The 20,180-nt window shown below is 38.7% G+C and overlaps 1 protein-coding gene across 12 annotated transcripts in view; it reads left to right on the top strand.

The window, feature by feature from the left end:
* DLGAP2 (DLG associated protein 2) overlaps positions 1 to 20,180 on the top strand; it is a 449,538-nt gene that overhangs the window by 360,509 nt on the left and 68,849 nt on the right. For all 12 annotated transcript variants that reach the window (XM_027744792.2, XM_039385548.1, XM_039385558.1 and 9 more), the window contains one exon: positions 6,309 to 7,378. In XM_027744792.2, coding sequence (XP_027600593.1) covers positions 6,309 to 7,378 — 1,070 coding nt within the window. The remainder of the gene's footprint in view (positions 1 to 6,308; positions 7,379 to 20,180) is intronic.

The raw sequence follows: 20,180 nt of genomic DNA, 5'->3' as shown, positions 1-20,180 counted from the left end.
AGATCAATACCCACACCAGCCACCCAGTCCCCCCAAAGATTCCATTCTTGCTCATCAACTGTTTTTCTGCATTCCTTTTACTACATACCCTTTTCCCTTATCACACTTATTTATCTCAGAAATTAATCCCTTGGGATGTTAGATTGCCAGTCTACTTACCTTTATTTGAAAGGTGGATGGAGTTGAAGTTGGAGAACTGTTTTGCTGAACAATATGATTGGGTAGCATCAAATATTTGCTCCACCTGCAAGACACCTGCATAACAATGCTGAAAACTGACTGTACTGAATAAATTGGAGCACTCCATGTGCTCTTTACTTCTCCCTTTGAGTTGTCTGACTTTGCTGCAATTTGATATGTCCGAGACTCTGGGGCTGTTTTAAGAATGGAATTTTAATGTCCATTTTTATCTAATATAGGAGTTATAAAAACCATCTTACCCTTGGTCAATATTCGTCATGTTTTGGGCTTGCAAAACATTTTCCATCATTTAACAGTATACCATGTGCCTCAAATCACCTAAATTTATACATTTATGATATGGGTTTCTCCATTGGAGCTTGTCAGCCACAGTTTTTGGCTAGTCAGCAGACACAAATATGTACATGAGGGGTGGTATTCATCTGACGCTTTTTGGACATGTACTTCAGGCTTAAGAAGAATCATGCCAGTTTCTCACAATCCAAAATAAAACCACATAGAGACTGCACATTTGTAACAGTCTTTGGGAAATCATATCTGTGTATCAGATGGAAGAGTCCTATTTACATAGTATGAAACTATAAGGCAACAGTTTAACTATATGGACTGGACACATCCTCTAGCTCTGTTTAGTCTCATCATCTAAACAGAACCTTACGTGCCTGCCGCGCGGACTGCTCGGGATTCTGAAGACAGAAGTATTTATTTTTCAGGCATAAGTGTCAGAACAAACCAGGCATCCACATACAGCCCATGTGTTTGTTTGAAGCCTTAGGCAGTTTGATGTTTAGCTTTAGGTCCTCAGAACCACCTACTTCTTCCTTTTGACCGTGCAGGGAGATTGGGTGCAAAAAATACCTTGTTGCAATAGTCTTATGAGAGTCAATATTACTTTTCTTTGAGGGCATGCTACCCCTCAAAGTTTAGTATTTCAAGTGAGCAGCCTGAATTCCTTAGGTGGGAATCCACAGAAAGGTCAATGCACTGCATACAGTACATACACATCACAGAATATACAAGTCATCTTCTAAAGCTGGAAGTTACAGTCAGTCACTCAATCTTTGCAATTTTATGTAAATTTTATACAAGGCGTTGTGCTACATAAATAGGCTGGAAATCTCATGAGACCATAACAGAAGTTTAAGGCATTTCCAGAATTTCTTACTTGCATTTGGCAGATTAGCGCTCTTCTCAATCCCTATAAATATTTATTTTCAAGGTTAGAATAAAACAGAGAAAAATAATATAATCAGTTAATGAGGAAACAGTGTTCATCTAGTACTACTTAATGAAGACCTTGGGCAGACAATTTTCCAGTTAAAACATTTTAATTATCCATTATAAGTAGATATTTAGAATCAACTTATTTGATTAATGTACCCATTTTTTCAGGATTTTATTCATTTTAGGTGAGACTGAGTATATATTTTTCATAATGCATCACAACACTGATAAAACTGTGTGAAACAGCAACATGCAGCAGTCTGGTTTTGTCTAGCAGCTCTTTTTGAAAGCTAGATTAGGTATCTCTTTTCAGCAATGCATTTTTCTGGTTATACTATGCAAAAGAGCTGTTTCTTCTCCGGTGAAAATAGCACAGATATTTCAGATGGGAAAGCCATTTACCAAGGGGCTTATAAGGTTAAAGCAATTTAAATTAATTTCTCAATAGAAAGATAAGTGCTTTGCAAGAAATTAAATAAATAAAAAAAGGAAAAATCAGACATCATTTATTAGTTCCAGAAGCCATTATTATGCTCTGAAAGCTGGCTTTCAATATACAACACACAAAAAGATTTGCGGAGACATGCACTTCTTTTGAATAGCAGAAAAGTTTCAGTGGTTTTATATTGATTCTCTTTAGCCAAGAGCAGTGTTCCAGGAACTCTAGAAACGCACAGCTCTTATTTCCCATTACTTGGAGTTTTTTAGCATTTTTGCCTTAGAACATTCATAGTAATTCTAATTCATTATTTCAAACATTACTCTTGGTCCTTGAACCTCTCTTTCTTTTCCTGATACTGACTAGCACAAGAAAGAAGCCTGAATGCTCCAAAAATTGTGACCAGACCCTAAGGAGAGGCAAACCAACTTCAGCTTGGAGCAAGAGAGCAACTCTTTTAGCACCAGAAAGCCCAGAACTGAAAACGGGGGGAAAAAAGCAGGACAGGACATGGCATAGCAGGGAAAGAGTTGAAATAGATAGGAAGGGATACAGAAATCCTTCCATCTGTCGAGGTTAAAAGTTGACTTATATCTGTAGAGTTGTCTCTGAAAAAGAAAAGCTTTAAGGGATTTTCAGGGTTTTGGAATTACTAGATTCTCTGACATAACAGCCTGTGTCTTGTTCTAGGTCCGCCCCCCGCCCCCAGTCTTTAGGTATTATCGGACTATCCATTGAAGTCAATTGAAAGATTCCATTTTGCTCTGATGAGACCTAAAAAAAGCCATTCCTATGCTCACATATAATATATTTTTCTCTGTTCCTATTCCTTTATCTCTTTGTCTGCTTTGGGTTATGTTTATTTGTTCTTCTGTCTCCCTTTGCTCTTTGGTTCTGATGATGGCACTTTTATATTTTTAGAATGATTGCCCATAGCAAACATAGGAGCTGCTGTAAAAAAAAAAATCTTCAAAAATATAGACTAAAATTTCAAGCCAATCTGTCATTACCGAATAAATCTGGAACTATTTTGCTATACTAAAATATTATATTTCTTTTTAAAGGATTGAAAAAAAACCAGTTTTGTTGTAGCTTGATGAAATTTTATTAATCGCCTGAGCTGTGGGCATTGACCATATACACACTTTTAGCCCTTTGCAAATGCTAGAAAAACATGTTAGTTTAATTGAATTTTAAGCCAACACAATGTTGGTTGGCTAAAAGCCAACACATGGGCAATTACACTGGTCTGGTACCACGCAGTACTTCATTCAGCAGCAGCTCAACTGCTTATTTGAGCCCTGAAACAGGTCTCCTGAACAAAGTTGACTGAATAGTGCAAAGCACAAATTCTATATTATATTTCAATTTTTGAAGATTTTCAAAAGGTTTGTAAGAAAAAGTAATAGTGCCTAGGACAGTGAGCAGGTTTGATGTCCTAAGTGGAGTTCGAACCTAATTGAAGTGATAAATTTAGATGATACACATTTATTTGGGACTTTATCTACTTTTAGTTACTCTCTATGACAGATTTAAGAAGGGACAATTACTTTTGATAAATGTCACCTTTTTAATTAATGTTTTAATTATTTTGATTAAGCTTATTAAATGCCTATAGCATTTTGTAGCTCCTGTGTTTCAATCAAAAAGAATTCAGACATTCCATGAAGCACATAAAATGCTATATAGTGGTGAAAGCAACATACAGAAAATTGTATTTTTCTATGTTCGCACTGAGCTGGAGTCACAAGGAGTAATGAGGGATGGAAAAGCTGTTGTTACATTATGCATTGCAATGTAATCAAATCATCGTGTTTCATATTCCTAGGGATGTAACAGGATGAAAAGGTTTGAAGCCTTCTGGGCTATGTTTGATGCTGTGTGAGGTCTAAAGAAATAACTAGGGACTAGCAATTCTGTGCTAGGGAACTCATTTAAATGAGTTCTTATTCTCTTTCTTTCATTCTGGATCTCTGCCATGCCCTTCCTTTTTTTGTCTAAATGCATCACTGAGGTGTAGTGCAAGTTACCTTCATTCACAGATGTGCAAGATTGTGACAAAAAGGCTTGGGATTGACTCTCGTTGTGCTGTCAGTTTGACGGAAGAGCTTCCTTCCACCTCCTTCTGGCTCATACCTCTGTGAACATTAAGACCAGGAAATCCATAAGAACTTTGGAAAATGTTGCCCGTATTCCAATTTCCTTTTCTGTAAAAGGAGAACAGTATCTTCCACATAGAATAGTTTGGATTGGAAGGGACCTTTAAAGGTCATCTAGTCCAACCTCCCCGTCATGGGCAGGGACATCTTTAACTAGATCAACCTCTTCCAGTGTTTTACTACCCTCACTGTAAAAAATTTCTTCTGTCTGTCTAATCTCATGGGATTGTAAAAACTAATGCAGTAATCTCTGTCAGGTGCTGTGGGAACCCTTTATGGGAAGTACTGACTAAGTCCAACACATGGTCCATTATTATTCCCCTGATAGTGTTTGGTAATATCCTGGGTTAAGTACCACTAATTACAGGACTTTTGTAGGTGAATCCCACTGCACTGTTATAATTTACTACCTTGTCTGTATATAATCAAAATTACATCATTTCAGAGAAACAGTTATATTACCTTTTTGTAACTACATTTATGCAGGTATTATAACCTAAATAGCACAACAGACTGAGTAATCAGTAATAAGTTTTTATTTTAATGTGATAATAACCAAGAACTAAGTAAAAGAAACTGACATGAAAACAAAATAGAAGCAGAAAAGGATACATGCACATACCCACCATTTTCATGCCATGATAAAGTCTGGAGGTGACATTCGGACCCTTAAATCCATCTTTGGCTTCAGATTGTGCCTAGGCTGAAGAACACTTTACTGTTTATTAGTTTAATGCTGCATTCATTTTAAAACATTATCTAGAGCTCTCTTGAAATTAGGGTGTAATAAAATTATCAAAGCATCTCCCGTGAGAGGAAATATAGAGCATTTAGGTTATGAGATTTCTGATGCTAAGGACTTGCCGACAAATGGCCTTCTGTACTGAGGATATCATGATATAACACATATTAGTTGAGTAAAATTAGAGAGATATGGGTATTGATCTGTCTCATGAACATATCCAGGCACGGAGTTTTCACCAGCAGTGGCAATATGATTTAGGAGAGTTTTATCATATGCTTAGAAACCCCTCAAAGGGCTTTCATCTACTGTGTTATCTCTACAGGCTGGTTTTCAATGTCCAGTTAATAGATATCGTCTGGGTTCCATTCTGGTTGAGGCCTTCAACTTCCTTGTATCAAGCACCTGTGTGAGATGATTTAGATTCTTAGAGTAAATTTGCAGAAAGGCTGTGCTAAGTGCATTGTGTAAACACACATTTCTCTGATCCTCTGAAGGATTATCTTGCATCCTATATCTTTGTCTACTTTTGAAATGTTTCTGAAATAAGTTGAAATTGAAGAGGGAAAGTGAATGAGAAAATCAAATTGAAGTATTTCTGGGCTTTTAAAATTTTTTTTCTTGTAGCGTTTGACAGCTGCAAGAAATTGCATAAGAGAAGAAATCAAAAGCTTAAGTATCAAAATCTTTGCTTACAAGCTACTCTTATTTAGCAATCATGCTTTGCTTGTATAATAAACACAACTTGGAGCACATGATTCATAGGAACAAATAATCAAGTACATAAACCCCCGTAGCTTGTACCAAAATATATTTGTTTTATCAGGGATAATTTAAAGTCATTAAATAAATATTTTGTAGTTCGATAATAAAAAGGGGAAAACAGCCTAATAGAGAATACTCTAAATGTATGGGAATAGCAATAATACTTCTGGACTAAGGATAATGGATGTTCAAACAGTATGAAATGCTTATTCATAAACTGTTTAGTGATATAAACTATAGCTTCATTTCAGCATGTTCATATTCTTCTTTCTCTTTGCTGTTTATTATTTATATTTATGAAGAATGAACTTGGGATCATGAAGATGAGATTTATTTAAGAAAATGTAGTTAATTTATAATGCAAAAATGGTTCCATGGAGAAAGAATACATTTAAATTAAGATATCCAGCTGTGAAACCAACGAAATAGAAACTGGACCCATGTAACTCAAATGACTAGCCACAAAGCTTGACATATGATTTGTAAATATCAAAGAATAAATTAAATATCTGAATATATCTATTTAACTTGAGTAAATTTACACAATTAATAACTTCATAACATTTAGAACTACAGGAAAGAGGCTGCATTCACCCCATAATTTGCTCATAGTGAAAAATTTTAACAAGTTTTAAAATGGTGAATGAAATTTCAGGAATGGTGAGACTTTCCATCTCACTAATAGAGAAAAAATGTTTAGTTTTTCAATATACTTGGATTTTTCAAGTTAATCTTTTAATCAGACACATAACACAGGTTTTATATGTTCCCATGACAGACCAGCAGTACTCATGGTCACCTTCTCAGCACTTCAATGAAGAAAGATACTCTCCTGCTGCGAGGAATATGAAAGGATTATCTGGTAGTCGCAATCAACCACAGTTATGTTCAGCTCATACTTGTGGCTTAGCATCCCCTGAAGATTGTGAACACACCCACGACCATATCCACCATGGGCAGGAGCCAAGGCAGTCGTATCTTCTCAGCCCCACGGAGAGTTGCCCGCTGGATCACCATCGTTGCTCTCCACGCAGCTCCATTCATTCTGAGTGCATGATGATGCCCATGGTAATGGGCGATCACATGTCAAGTAGCACTTTCCCCAGAATGCACTACAGCTCACATTACGACTCGAGAGACGACTGCACCATGTCTCACGGTAACCCTAAGATTAACCGTATTCCTGCAAATCTTTTGGACCAATTTGAGAAACAACTTCCTCTTCACCGGGATGGGTTTCACACTTTACAGTACCAGAGGACCTCAACAGCTGCGGAACAACGCAGTGAGAGCCCGGGAAGAATACGCCATCTTGTTCATTCTGTCCAGAAACTTTTTACTAAATCGCATTCTCTGGAAGGATCATCCAAGGGCAATGTTAATGGAACAAAGGGAGACAGTCGAGGGGACGATCATCATCATGGGCACCATTCCAAGCATAGCAAAAGGAGTAAAAGCAAGGAGCGAAAACCAGAAAGCAAGCATAAATCTGGAATGAGTAGCTGGTGGAGCTCTGATGATAATTTGGACAGTGATAGCACTTACAGAACCCCTAGTGTGGTAAATAGGCACCATGCAGATCATATATCCCATTGTTATCCTGAGGCACTCCAGGGGCATTTTGGGGATCTCTCATTGAAGACTTCCAAAAGTAACAATGATGTGAAGTGTTCGGCTTGTGAAGGGCTACCAATGACCCCTGATAGTAAATATATGAAAAGGAGTTCTTGGTCAACGCTTACAGTAAGCCAGGCTAAAGAAGCTTATCGCAAATCATCACTGAACTTAGATAAGCCTCTGGTTCATCAGGAAATCAAACCTTCTTTGAGGCCGTGCCATTACCTTCAGGTAAGAGGAAGATTTTCTTAAGATTTGTAATGAAAAGAGCATCACAGTATATGCCATAATCATAGTAAAAAATACAACATCTATCTGCGTAGCTCTCAAAGAATTTCTGTATGGCTCATGTAATGCAGATATTGCATGAAAGTGGGAAATTTCTAGCTTTTGTCTTTGTTTATAGAGCACAGATTAAAAACTATAAAACCAGTGTGATATAAATTAGTTTCAGGTCAGTGATTGTGTTTTCATCTCTGCAGTTCACATTGAACACCTTGATAAAATCCATATATCACACTAAAAAGAAGGAGTTCTCCCAGCAGTCTGAGGGCTAGAAAAATTGTTTCAAATACGTCTGTGAATGAGCGATTTTAAAAGCAGGCTGTGTGGAATCCTATTTTTGAGTTCTTTTATTCCCTGTCTCCATGTTTCTGTAAGTAACAGAAAAATGGATTTACTGGTGTACCCAATTGCTTTGTTGTGATGATGATCACTCACATATTTGCTTTTAGTGATTGGGTCACCCAAGATCATATTGAACGACCCTCTCTTTAGACCATACTATAGCAACATCCTTGTTAAAAGTTACATGGGTGCCTCAGGGAGATAGATAGTTTGGGCCCGGCCCTCAGACTGTTTTTTGTGTGTTCTGCACATTTGTTTTCTCTAGCAGCAACCAAGAAGCTTCCACTTTCTCCTACATTTAAATTTTTATACCTTCTGCCTAATGCCATTTCCCACCCCAAAGTCATGCTAACATAGCTATTTATCATGTTGAACCATGATCTGGATCGTAAAGTGACACAGGTTTAAAAAATAGCTTCCAAAATACTATCTTTAGACATTTACAGCATTTACATGGCCTAGGGCCAGCACAGTCCCATCACAGGTGACATTAGCACATGAAATTGCACAGAGAACTGTAGTGGAAGCAGAGCAGAAAGAAAGGAAGGATTAGCTGGGAGGATAACTTCTTCAGCTAGCTTTGTCACTGGAAAAAATGCAGCATGCAAATATTCCTTTAGTAATTTTTACTAAGTACAGCCTGCAAAGCCCACATTGTTCTGAGTGTGTTCTCTTCTATTGCTTTTTAAGGAACTTCTCTTTCTCCAGAGCTTAACTGATTCGCGCATTAACATGGGGAAATCTGTACTCCAGATTTATGTATTTGGAGATTTTCAGTTCCTCTGGGCTCTGCAGTAACTGGCAAACACAGATTAGCAACAACAACTACACTTCTGTGCAGAGCTCTCTCCCCTCAGAGCTATAGGTGTCCAATAGAAATGAGTCACACTTGAAGTGCAAGATCTTTTCAAATGCATATGCAGACATCCAGGATCAATGTTCCCTACTGATACAGGGAAAGTTTCTCATTGCAGAGAAAGTAAAATAAATTGCAGCCCTCATAGCATTACCATGCAAACTGATTCCAGTCTAGACTGACAGCTGTGGTATTTTATCATATCCAAGTACATTTTCATGTATGTAAAACAGACTGCACTTCCCTGGAAGTTTTTGATCTAACTGAACAAGCCAGAACTGGAAATGTGTCTTGTGCACACTTCTCCTTGTGTCTGTGTTCTTAAACCATGTGTACAGACAGCTCTGACATTGCAGAGAAGTTTAGATATGGCTAGCTTTTTCCTTACCTTTACACACTTCTACACTGATGGCTCTGGTTCCTCTACACCTCTGTTGGGTTTTGTGCTTTCCTTCTCTATCATGTTTCATTGTTTCTTCTGCCCCCTCTCTACATCGCACTTGGCTTTGCAAAAACCATCAGGTTTTACTTTTCATTGGCCTTCTCCTTACTCCCGACTTATATTAGCATTCTGAAGTGAATGTGCAACGCTGAGTTCACAAACTAACTTGGTTATCGCTAAGCTTTAGAACAAGCCCAGTGACAAGTTTAGGGAGCAAAAAAACACACTTGTCACAGAGTTGGTTTTTTATGCTTTTTATGGATTGGGATGACTACAGAAAGGAATTTTCATTCAGTAATCAGGAAGGTTCATCCACTGGCAGGTTCATCCAGCTTAAAATCTAGGAGATATGAGTTTAAATTTTTGCTTCACAAAGACTTTGTGATCTTTGTTTTTAAGCCCCTTTAAAAATGACATAGTACCCAGTCCCTATTCATAGGGATCTTATAATGGAAATCTGCAAAGACTCGAGTGCTCAGTTACTACTGTAAGGAATCTATACTTTTGTCCAAAACAATAATACAAGGAATTCTATAAAAGGAATATTCTTATTACAAAATATTAAAATAAAATATGTGTCCTGTCTTGTCAGAATATGCCATTCAGTGCATAGATATCTTTCAGAGTGAGCAGCTGGCTTATTCACTAGCCCAAGGTCAGCAAACAAATTGAAGGGACCCCGTTCTGTCAATGTCATAACTGAATGCCTGGTTTTGAAATTTCTACTTTGAGGGATGCTGTGCTGTCACACTGTAATCATTAAAACCAGAGATATGTCCCATTATTAGCTCTTCCATGAACTTTCTCTCTGACCCAGGAAATGTAATTTGTTAATCACTGCACACTTCAGTTGCTCTATCTGCAAATCTGAGGAGGCATATTTAACTTTTCTTATGGCAGTGCAAGAAGCATCACTGAATAATGATTGGATAAAAATAATCATTAGGTTAAGAAACTAAGAAAGGTAGAGAAACATGTCAGGATCCCTAGCCAAAAGAGTTTACTGCCTCACTTCAGAGTACATGGCAATGAGAATTCAAGGGATTATGAAGTTGATTATGCAGCAGTAGATTTCCCTGAGGTGCACAAGTGAATGGATTAGGATAAGACCCCAAGGCCCTTCACAGGGTGTCTGTGTTTAAAGTATTACAGCACATGATATTAAAAGACATTTCTCCTGACTGATGTCAGCTATGTATTTTTAATTCTTTTTAAAGTAAATCTGTGAAATTATAGTCCTTCAATGATCTTATATATGAATACATAAACATAGAATAATAAAGATTAATTTTGTATGTTTATATATTAATATTATCAATTTATAATATATATATGAGTTTTGTTCTGCTACCTAGTTATGTGAGAATTCACAGTAGCCAACTCATTTTCCTATCTATTGGTTTTCTTATTATTATTTTTTCCCAATACCTGTACAAAATATTGCTACTCGTGTTTTCCCTTGGAGAGTTTTGACATGCAGAGTCCCAAACTGGAAGACTATGCAGTGTCTTAGGCCTGTGCTTGAGACTTTGTTTTCTGCTATATGTTTCTGGGCTTCCATTTTGTCTTCCACCATAATTAATGAGCTGCTTTTTCCTTCGAATGGAAACTCTGAAGAATGAATAAAGGAATTTTCTTTCTAAGAAAGAAGCTGCTAACAAATTCTCAAATTCCTGGAAACAGGAGACGAGAAAAGAGGTTTTGAAGGTGTCTGCACATTATATGCTTCAGTCATGTCCTAGAGTTGGAAGCAAGTATTTCTTTAACCTGGTACATCTCCAAGCTTCATCTCTGGCTCCTGTTTTAGGGTTTCACATTCCCTTCTCCTTCACACACAGTCCTTGGCTCTGGGGGATCTCCTCGGACTAGGTGTGTGCTGATGTAAGTCAGAGGTGATTCAGTCAACATGCCTTCTTCCAGCATGGATGGTCATCTAATCCTGAAGTGGATGGTTTAGGAGAACTAAATTAGCTGAAATAAAGCTCTGTAAAATAATGATTATTTTTCTCAAATTCAGATCAGATTTTCATCGCTCCTGCTGCAGTGGAGGTGGTGGGAATGTTCAGAGAGAAGAGACAGGGGAAGAGTGGGAAGCCAATTTGGGGGGGGCTGTAATGTCAACCAGATGGTCAACTAGCACCTCAGGAACAGAGGGCAACCATTTGCAACTGTATACTAACAACATTTATCATATTATATCTTATGAATGATTAGCAACAGTTATTATGCACAGGCCTTTAATTTCTATTTTGAATGCAGACAAATTGAGCTTTTCTGGGTACCAAACATTTCTGTCATCTAACTCAGCAGGCAAAATAGCCCAAGTAGATCAAGTAGCAAGTGCAGTAAAGTGAACTTTTGTATAGTTTTAGCTGTAGTTCCTGCTGCTGTTTTCCTTGTCATTTTAATTTAAATATAAAATATTTTAAGAAAAAAAATAAATGAGCTGTGAGATCTCTTCTGTCTTCATCAGCTGTTTTGGTTAATTAGGTTCCACACGTGTACAGTGCGATGACTTTGATTAATTCCACTCTGATATGAGCACTAGCAAGGAGCAAAGATTTTTAACAGAAAAAAATGGATATGAACTAGATAGCTGTGTTAAAATGATGAATACAAAAGTGTCACTTCCAGTTTCCAGGACTAAAATAACTGTAAATGCTAGTCAAAGAAAAGTAATTCCTTCAATAAAGCCAAAAGTTAGGCAAGAGCCTAGCACTCACCATCACTGTAGTTCTGGAGCACAATGCTATGTGTCACTGATTAATATTCCTTCCTCACCCATTCAACAGCTTGTGAAGCAGCAAGAAATCGAGGTAAACATACCACAAGGTACAGTGAATGAGTCAGCACCAAAAAAAGAAGTAGCATGTTGTTCTAAAAATGGCTTCAGCCCACTCCTGTCTTCCTAGTGCATTTAAGTACTAGCGTCATCCATTACAGCAAAGGCACTGCTAAGCATGTGGGTAATAATGTCAGCTGTGTACTCTACAGAATGAAAGAAAAGCAGAGTTGGTTTCTTTAAAAAAGGAAAAGAAAAAAGCAGCAGTTTCAACAAGGGTCTTTGCTGGTTTAAGCTATGCCTACATGGAGAAAAGCTTTGAGGAAGAGCTAATTGATAAACAGGCCTTTAGCCCTCAGTTACATTTTTCCAGGAACTCTCCTGGGGACAGGACAGATTCCCAAAAATGAGACTGTTGTCCTCGTGAGGCACACTACTGCTTTTCATCCTCTGCTTTGCAAGGATGGATGGATTTGAACTCAATGTACTTTTTTCAGCATTTCATCTTTGTGAAACTAGATTGTATCTGTTTTCTTGACATAAACCCCATATATGAACTACAGAAACTGCATCCAATACTCTACCAATGAGTGCACGGTGTGGAGTTAGACAGAGCTAGCAGATTTTTGATACTCTCATCCAAATGACTATCACCCACGCTGCCTTCACAATGATTTATGACCAGCCACCACCAGAACTAACTGCGTTGTTTCCACAGCAGGAAAAGCTAGTATAGACAGTAGGGTAGCAGAGTAGTCTGCATCCTGAATCAGCATGGACACATGCTGTACCATTTTGTTTTCTACAGCTCATTACAGCACCTGAGGATGTCTCAGCTACCCCTATGCCCTCCTGATCAGGAGTGAAGATGTGCAAGAGAGACATAAAATGCCCAGACAGTAAGGGAAATGATGGGACAGGTAATGTCCCACAGTCCATTCACAGTGTTAATGTCAACCTGAAAAATGTTGTGGAACATTAAATTAAAAGGAGCAATAAAGCTGACACTTCCCTGTATTTACAGAATGCTGATGGCTTTGTGTATCACAAATCCCATAATATTTCTTAAATACTCCTTCCAAGGGAAAAAAAAGGAACAAAATAATAATTAAAAAAATACATTCAATCAATGTGTAAAGCTCTGACCAAACATCTGTCTCAAATTGCTGGTGTCTTGAATTGTGTTAATCAGTGATACAACAGTACCCTGCTTCCATGCCCATGTAGTCTAGAATCCTTATACTGGATGAAATGAATTGCTGAAACTTTTTTCCAAAAAAGAGTAGAAAGATTTCAGAGTTAATATTTTCTTAAAGCTGCCAAAACAAGTCCCTATTACTGTGGAAATGTCAAAGCTAGGAGTAGAAAAAGGAGGCCATGATCCCACTGCCCTTTAATCAGGGAGAATTGTCCTCCTTTATAACATTAGTAATGTATTGCCAAATTGTTTTTCAATGTTCACTTCACTGAAGCTGAAGGCTGACCTTTGCAGTTGTTACTCAAAGGTGTCACTGGTTCTGAAGAATTTTCAGGCAGGAGTAACTTATTATTTTATACACTCAGGCTAGTTGCATCTGTCAAACAAGACTGCCAGGAACATGCACTCGAGGCTGTAATGACTGCACACTCTGCTAGACCACAGGCTTGCTGCCTAGGGCAGACTCAGCTCATCTCCTGAGCAGTCCATGCCATTTTTCCTGCAAGGAGCTGACTGTAAAAAAATGATGAAGTATTCACAAATACTGCGTTGGTTTGTTTGTGTTTTTTCCTTGCCATATGGTTTTGGCAATCTTACAATGCTGTGCTTAAAGGTTGTTTTTTAAACTGGAATTGCAGATGTATTTACATGGCTGATTGTCTATATGGACAAGGTTCCTGGTACTTCTGGTAGGGAAACATCTTTTGAAAAGTTGATTGTAGTTAAGCATTACATAGTAGCTAGACAGAAAAAAAATACTCATTGTGCTCTGGAAGCTAATTAATTACAGTCCTCTGGAGTTAACTATGCAAAACTGTCAATCATTAGTTAAAATCAGAAAAATGGATGAAAGGCAAATATATATATATATTACAGCCATTAAAATTATTTAATTTAAAAGACATGCACTGTTTTTTTCAGTAGTAGACCTATAAAAAATAGAAAACAAGGAAAAAAAAGATGATATAATTTCCTGCTTACATTAAATAAAACACTATTTACTATTTACAGGCCACTTTCTGGGTCAGCCCTGGGTATGCTGCATTTTTGTCTCTTACTTTATATTTCTGAGACCTTGAATGATCTGTGGGGTCTTGCCCCACTCAGGAAAACTTCTAGTTAGCTTCAGTTGCTCATTTGGTAGTCCCCTCAGCCTTGTCTGCTGCCTATCAGTCAGGCATCCCAGCTGGCAGGTATATTCCTGGTTCCCCTTTATCTGTAGTGAGAGACGAGCTGCAATCTGATTTATGTCTTTAACCTTTTGATGCTTGGTTTTAGCAGAATTTGCAATTAATTCAATTTATAGGGAAAGATTTAAAGGAAAATGCACCTATGAGCTATCCCCAAAAGGCAAAGACATAGGAAAACAAACTCTGGGTGCATGACTATGGCAAATTAATTGGCAGAAAAAATACATTCTGTGGCAAGCATACAAAGTTCCAGGTTGTGAACTTTGTTGTTTCTATGGACTTCCATTATTAAAACAGTTGCTACCTTATGCTATGAAACTGCATCGTGTCAGGATAGTTTCCTTGGCACTGCATCCTGATCCTCAGTACTGTTATGTGGCTCAGCCTGTCTCAGGCATTGTTTCCATCCAAGCCAGACAGTGTTTACCTCAGTACTATTGGTTCAGGACTTAGCAAAGACCAGGGAATGTTCGTGGTAGCCCCACTGTTTTGGGGGCAAAGGTTGCTCCACAGCATGGGTATGGAGTGCTGCAGGGCAGCTGACCTCCAGGCAAGACGGTGGGTCTGCATTTACTGAAGCGTGCACAGCCCTGGCATAGTCACCACACTGTTTTGCATCCCTCTCTCTCCCTGGTACTTATAGTCATGCAGGAGGACAGCAGGTTGGGCCAGCTCACCAGTTCAGCTGAACATTTACCTTTACTTATCTTTATTACTGTTGTTAGGGTAATTTTCCAGGAAGCGCTCCAAGTCGCTTGACCATTACTAGCGTTGCTTGAAGAGCTGCATATTGCTTAAGGAAAACCTACCCCACTGAAGTTGATGGTAATGTAATTTTAAAGTGGCTTAAGCTGACCACAAAGCAGCATCCTGGGTCACCTAGCGAAGGAAATATGCAGCCACTGGAACCCAGGTTTCTTGGGTGAAACCCTACTGGTTTTGAGTCTTAGACTGAAAGACTATGAACAGGTTCTTATTTAAGAACAGGCCAAGCCCTCCTTTCAGCCCAACCTCACATCAAAGTTCTGGCACAAGATCTCAGTGAGCTCCAGGCTTAAAGACAAGCCCATGACCTCCATCTGACTGTACCTTGCTCTACCATGTCAAAACAGCAAAGAGTCCTGAGGGTCCCAGAAAGACACAGAAACATAGCAGTAAATTTGCAGGTGACTGAACTACAAGGATCTATGCCATCAATATGAGCACAGTGATGAGTTGGGAATTTGGCCCACTTTCATCCAAGCAGTATAAACAAAGCTACAGTCCTCACAACGCTAATTACAGTGTTTATCCATCCTCAAATTCCAATTCACATGATTTCTGGAGAACCAGTTAGGAAACATAGTGCTGGTTTTTTGTTGGTTTTTTTTTTTTAAATTCATCAGTGTTGAGAGATGAGTTATAAAGCACTATTTAAGTGAAAAGAACACAGTTCTGTAGAAAATACAGAAGTGGTGACTAAGCAATCCTGAGTACGCTGGACAGAAATCTTCTTTCCATCAAGGATCACTTAGAGCAGCTTTGCTTGGAACTACACATGAGAAACTAAAATCATACAGTAAATAATCCTGAAAATGATTTGCCTATCCAAACATCTCCCAGCTGGAATATTATGTTTGTGTCCTGTGATCTGCATGGTTGTCCAGTCTGTTACCGACTCCCGAATTCCTGAAGTCAAGTTGTTTTCTATGCAATGTAAAGCATATATTGTTTGGGGCCTATGTGATTTTCCTTCCTCTTCCTGTAATACTATGGCTGTTCGTAGCAAAGCCTGGAGAGAATGGCAAGGTAAAGATGACTCTTGTTTTCTCAAATTAGCTCCTGCCTTGATTGTCAATGGGAACAGACTTTTGGGAATGCTGCAAGAACTTGTTTTGCTTCTGAGCTGCCAAGGAGTTCAAAGAGTAGAGTGTGGCATGTGAAAATTAAAGCTAATTATGAAGGTTGGCATTTTTAGTGGCGAGGAGGAGTCCCTGGCATGTTTTGCAGAGATTTTTTGAGTGGCTTCATTGTATAATTCATGTTCTTTGAACAATGAATCATCACATTAAAAAAAAAAAAACACAGAAGAAACAAGTGTGCAGTGAGAATGGTGGTGAGTTTTAGGCACAAGGTAAGCTACTGAGGAAACAAACTTTTTTTTGCAGTATCTCTTTTCAGATACTGCACTGGCAAAAAGCCAGACCAATAGGGTCTAAAGTCCACAGACAGGAAACAGAGGAATGTCTTAGTGTCATTAACTTCAGAAGAAAATTCTTGTAATTGGTTGGTGTTCCTTCTTCAGAAAAATTTTTGAAAACACAGGAGGTCCAGCTCCCACCTCCCACTGTAATATCAAGGAAAGTTTCTACCATTACAAAAAATCATCTCTGTCTGCCTTCCAAGACTGTCATTTACTTTCATCTACTTGCAGCTGTGCACAAAGGCTATTTTTCTGAGGCTCCTTGAAGAAAACATGATTTAAGAGGAAACCTCTTACCTGCATTTCAGGTTGTGTCCTTTTTTTTTTTTTTTTGTGCCTCATCTTCTTGACCAGGCTGAGAAAGCATAATTTTGTCTCTCTTACATACTGTTTCATATCTTATCTTTCTTCACATCATCTATAGTCTAATTTCATGCACAGACATCTTGTGCTTCTAGTAAAATATGAAATTTATATTACTAAAATAAGATTTAGGTCATAATGAATATTTCAGAGCATTTTACATCTGCATGCTAATTAAATTCACAGGACTCCTATGAGGTAGGTAATCCTCACTTTAACCTTTGGGAATGAGAAATATGAAGAAGTGATAGTCATGTCCCTCAGCTGAAGTCAGATATTTAGAAGTGCTTCATTTTAGATAGTAAAGTGATATGCCAGGTTTTAAGCAGATCAGCAGTTTAGTGGTGGAACACCTTTAAAATTCTGGGAGCTGGGAGCAAATGCCATAGAAGTGGGTGGAACAAGAGGAGCAGATCTGTCTTGAAATGTCAGTTGCTGTTGCCAGTTTGACTGTTTTAGCTAAATCCTATACAGAAATAAATTTAAAAGAAATCAAGTTGAGAGAGGTCAAAGTCCAGAAGAATTAATATTTCATTGTTTCTTCCAGTTTTGTCATTAGTATTGCCTAGATACAAGGTCGCGTATTCACACTGCTAGAACTAGTTCTAGGGAGCCTAGATTACCTATCTCTGATCAGATAGGTATAAGGAAGAACTTTTCCCCCCTGAATGTAGCCAAACACTGGAACAGGTTGCCTAGAGAGGTTGTGGAGTCTCCATCTTTGGAAATGTTCAAAACCCGGGTGTATGCAGTCATATTATCATAGAGTATCGTGAGCTGGAAGGACCCCCGAGTATCATCAAAGTCCAACTCCTGACCCTGCACAGGACAGCTCCAAGAATCCCACCATGTGCCTGAAAGCATTGTCCAAATGCTTCTTGAACTCAGGTGTGGTGTCATGACCACTTGCCTGGGGAGCCTGTTCCAGGGCTCAACCACCCTCTGGGTGAAAAACCTTTTCCTTATATCTAACCTAAACCTCCCCTAACACAGCTTCATGCCATTCCCTCAGGCCCTGTCACTGGTCACCAGAGAGATCGGTATCTGCCCCTTCCGCTTCACGGGGAAGCCGCATGAGGAGCGGCTGAGGTCACTTGGCTTGTTCAAGGGGAGACTGAGACCTCATTGCAGTGTCTAACCCTTCACCATCTTCGTAGCTGTCCTGGGCAACCTGCTGTACCTGACCATGCTTTGAGCAGAAGGCCAGACTAGAGAACTTCAGAGTCTCTTCCAACCTCACTGATTCCATGACTTCTAGTTTGTTCTGGAGGTTTGGTGAATCCATCCCTGTTTGCCTTGACAGCATGTTGTTGCTTTGTAAGACCCCAGCCACAGAACCGCAAGCTCAACTGAGAGTATTACTTTAAAAAAAATACAAGACTCCAAAAATTCGGCCACCAAACTTTTGCAGAGCCCTAGGTCCTTTAATACCTTGAGGTAATGCAAAGAAGAAAAAGCTACACACTTTTTCTCAGGAGATATTTTTACTGATAATAAGGGAGGAAATAGGAATCTTGGCAAAGCCTTAAAAGGGGTAACATACAACCAAGACAAAGCATTCCACAAAGCACTGACTTAGCACATGCTAACATTGGTATGTTCCCAGGCTACCCTTTTGACTGACAGCTGCTACCAGCCTATGGGGCTGCCTCATGAGGCTGCAGACCTACCATGTGAGTTCCAGGGCTGCCATGTGGGCTCCATGAGCCCTCCCCCCTTCCTGCACACACTTGAACTGGTTCCAACCCAGTAATTACTATAATAATGTGGTGTCTCACATGCTTACGGACAGAATCTATGCTTTCTGAGAATCAGGGGACAGACTTACTGCTGAAGTCCAGTCAAAGGTTCAAAATCCTCTTCTGACAGGTCTTGTCTGAGCACAATCAGTACACCCAACAGGAAGGATAGAAACATAGAATCGTTTAGGTTGGAAATGACCTTTAAGATCATTGAGTCCAACAGTTAACCCAGCACTGGCAAGTCCACCACTAAACCATGTCTCTAAGCACCTAATCTACGTGTGGTATAGATAAGTACATGCAGGTATCTCTAAATAACTCCAGGGATGGTGACTCAACCACTTCCCTGGGCAGCCTGTTCCACTTTAATCAAATTAAAACACAGTGTAAAATATATGAAATAATAAAAGAAGATAAAGGAGAACTACGCTAATACAAATGTGTACTGTTTCTATAAAAGGGAGATATAAATAAGATGTAGACTAAAATTCAGAAATTATCACTTTCATGGCCTTTAAGAGGTCATGTGACTCATTAGGTATTTAGCCAAAAATTAGTAGTAAGGGATATTTTAAAACATGAACTTCTAAGAAAGAACAAAGAGAGTGACATTTCTTCTAAAGCAAGGACATTTGTTTTTATAGTAACGAAATTTCTAGAATACCCACTGTGAGATGACAGTTCAGTTTCTTTCTTAGCCTGTACAAGGTCAAATCCCATCTTCTCAGTTCCCCAGACTGCATTCTGAGCAGCAGGAGGTACATCAGTTTGAAGCAAAGGTACTTGTTTCTTTGTTAAGATGCTCTACAAGTTTTATCCAAACATCCTTTTACATAAAACTCATGCTAGTTTGACCTAGGGGCTATAACTAAGCTCCCTCCTTTCAGGTAAGTGCTTGGATCATGAAGCTGTGTCACACCCTTTTATGTGAATGAAGTCCCTGTCTTCTAACCAGTCGTCCCCAGACAATCTATGAGTTCTTCATGAAAAGGCCATGAGTGACAAAAGAGAAGAGTATAGCAGTTTATCAGCCCTAAATCTTCTTCCTGAGCTCTCAAAACATTATTGATTAGAAGGTTAGCAATGTCTCCCACTTCCACAGCTGTTTCATCATGGAAAGAAAGAATAAGGCTGCTGTACTTAGAAAAAAAAAAAAATCTGAACTCTTTCTTTGGAAGATGATTTTAGGCTGTGAATGGGAAATAACAGAAGGGCCTTTCTGCTACCTGTAATCAGATACGATAAACACAAGAAAGGAGCAGCATTTGAGATTTTTCTTCACGCTTTACATTTTGATTGCTAACGAAAGGGACCTTTTGGATGCTACTCTGAAGGAGCTAACTCTGTTAAATGTCTTTATGGGGAATTTAGAGTCCTACCTCAGGTTCTGAAGTTCACTCTCAGATCAGCTCCATAACACATAGTAAGAGTTAGGTACCAGGTGCTTTAATAAAATTGGCCCTAGGTGACTAATGTACGCTACCAGAATGAATCAGTAGCAGAACAATTGAAAGATCTCGAATTTTCTGAGTTTGGTGCTCCTCACAGCAACAGTCCATGAAATTTATGGAAGAGACTCATCGTTCTCTGTAATTTTTATAACCATATCAGCAGCCAGACCTTGTCAGTTCGTTGTTCTTGCAAAAGGAAA

This window comes from Pipra filicauda, unplaced genomic scaffold (genome assembly GCF_003945595.2).
Source record: "Pipra filicauda isolate LSUMZ 115617 unplaced genomic scaffold, ASM394559v2 scaffold41_size5083284_pilon, whole genome shotgun sequence".
Lineage (NCBI taxonomy): Eukaryota > Metazoa > Chordata > Aves > Passeriformes > Pipridae > Pipra > Pipra filicauda.
Note: the sequence above shows the minus strand (reverse complement) of the source record. Positions and strands in the feature narration are given on the sequence as shown.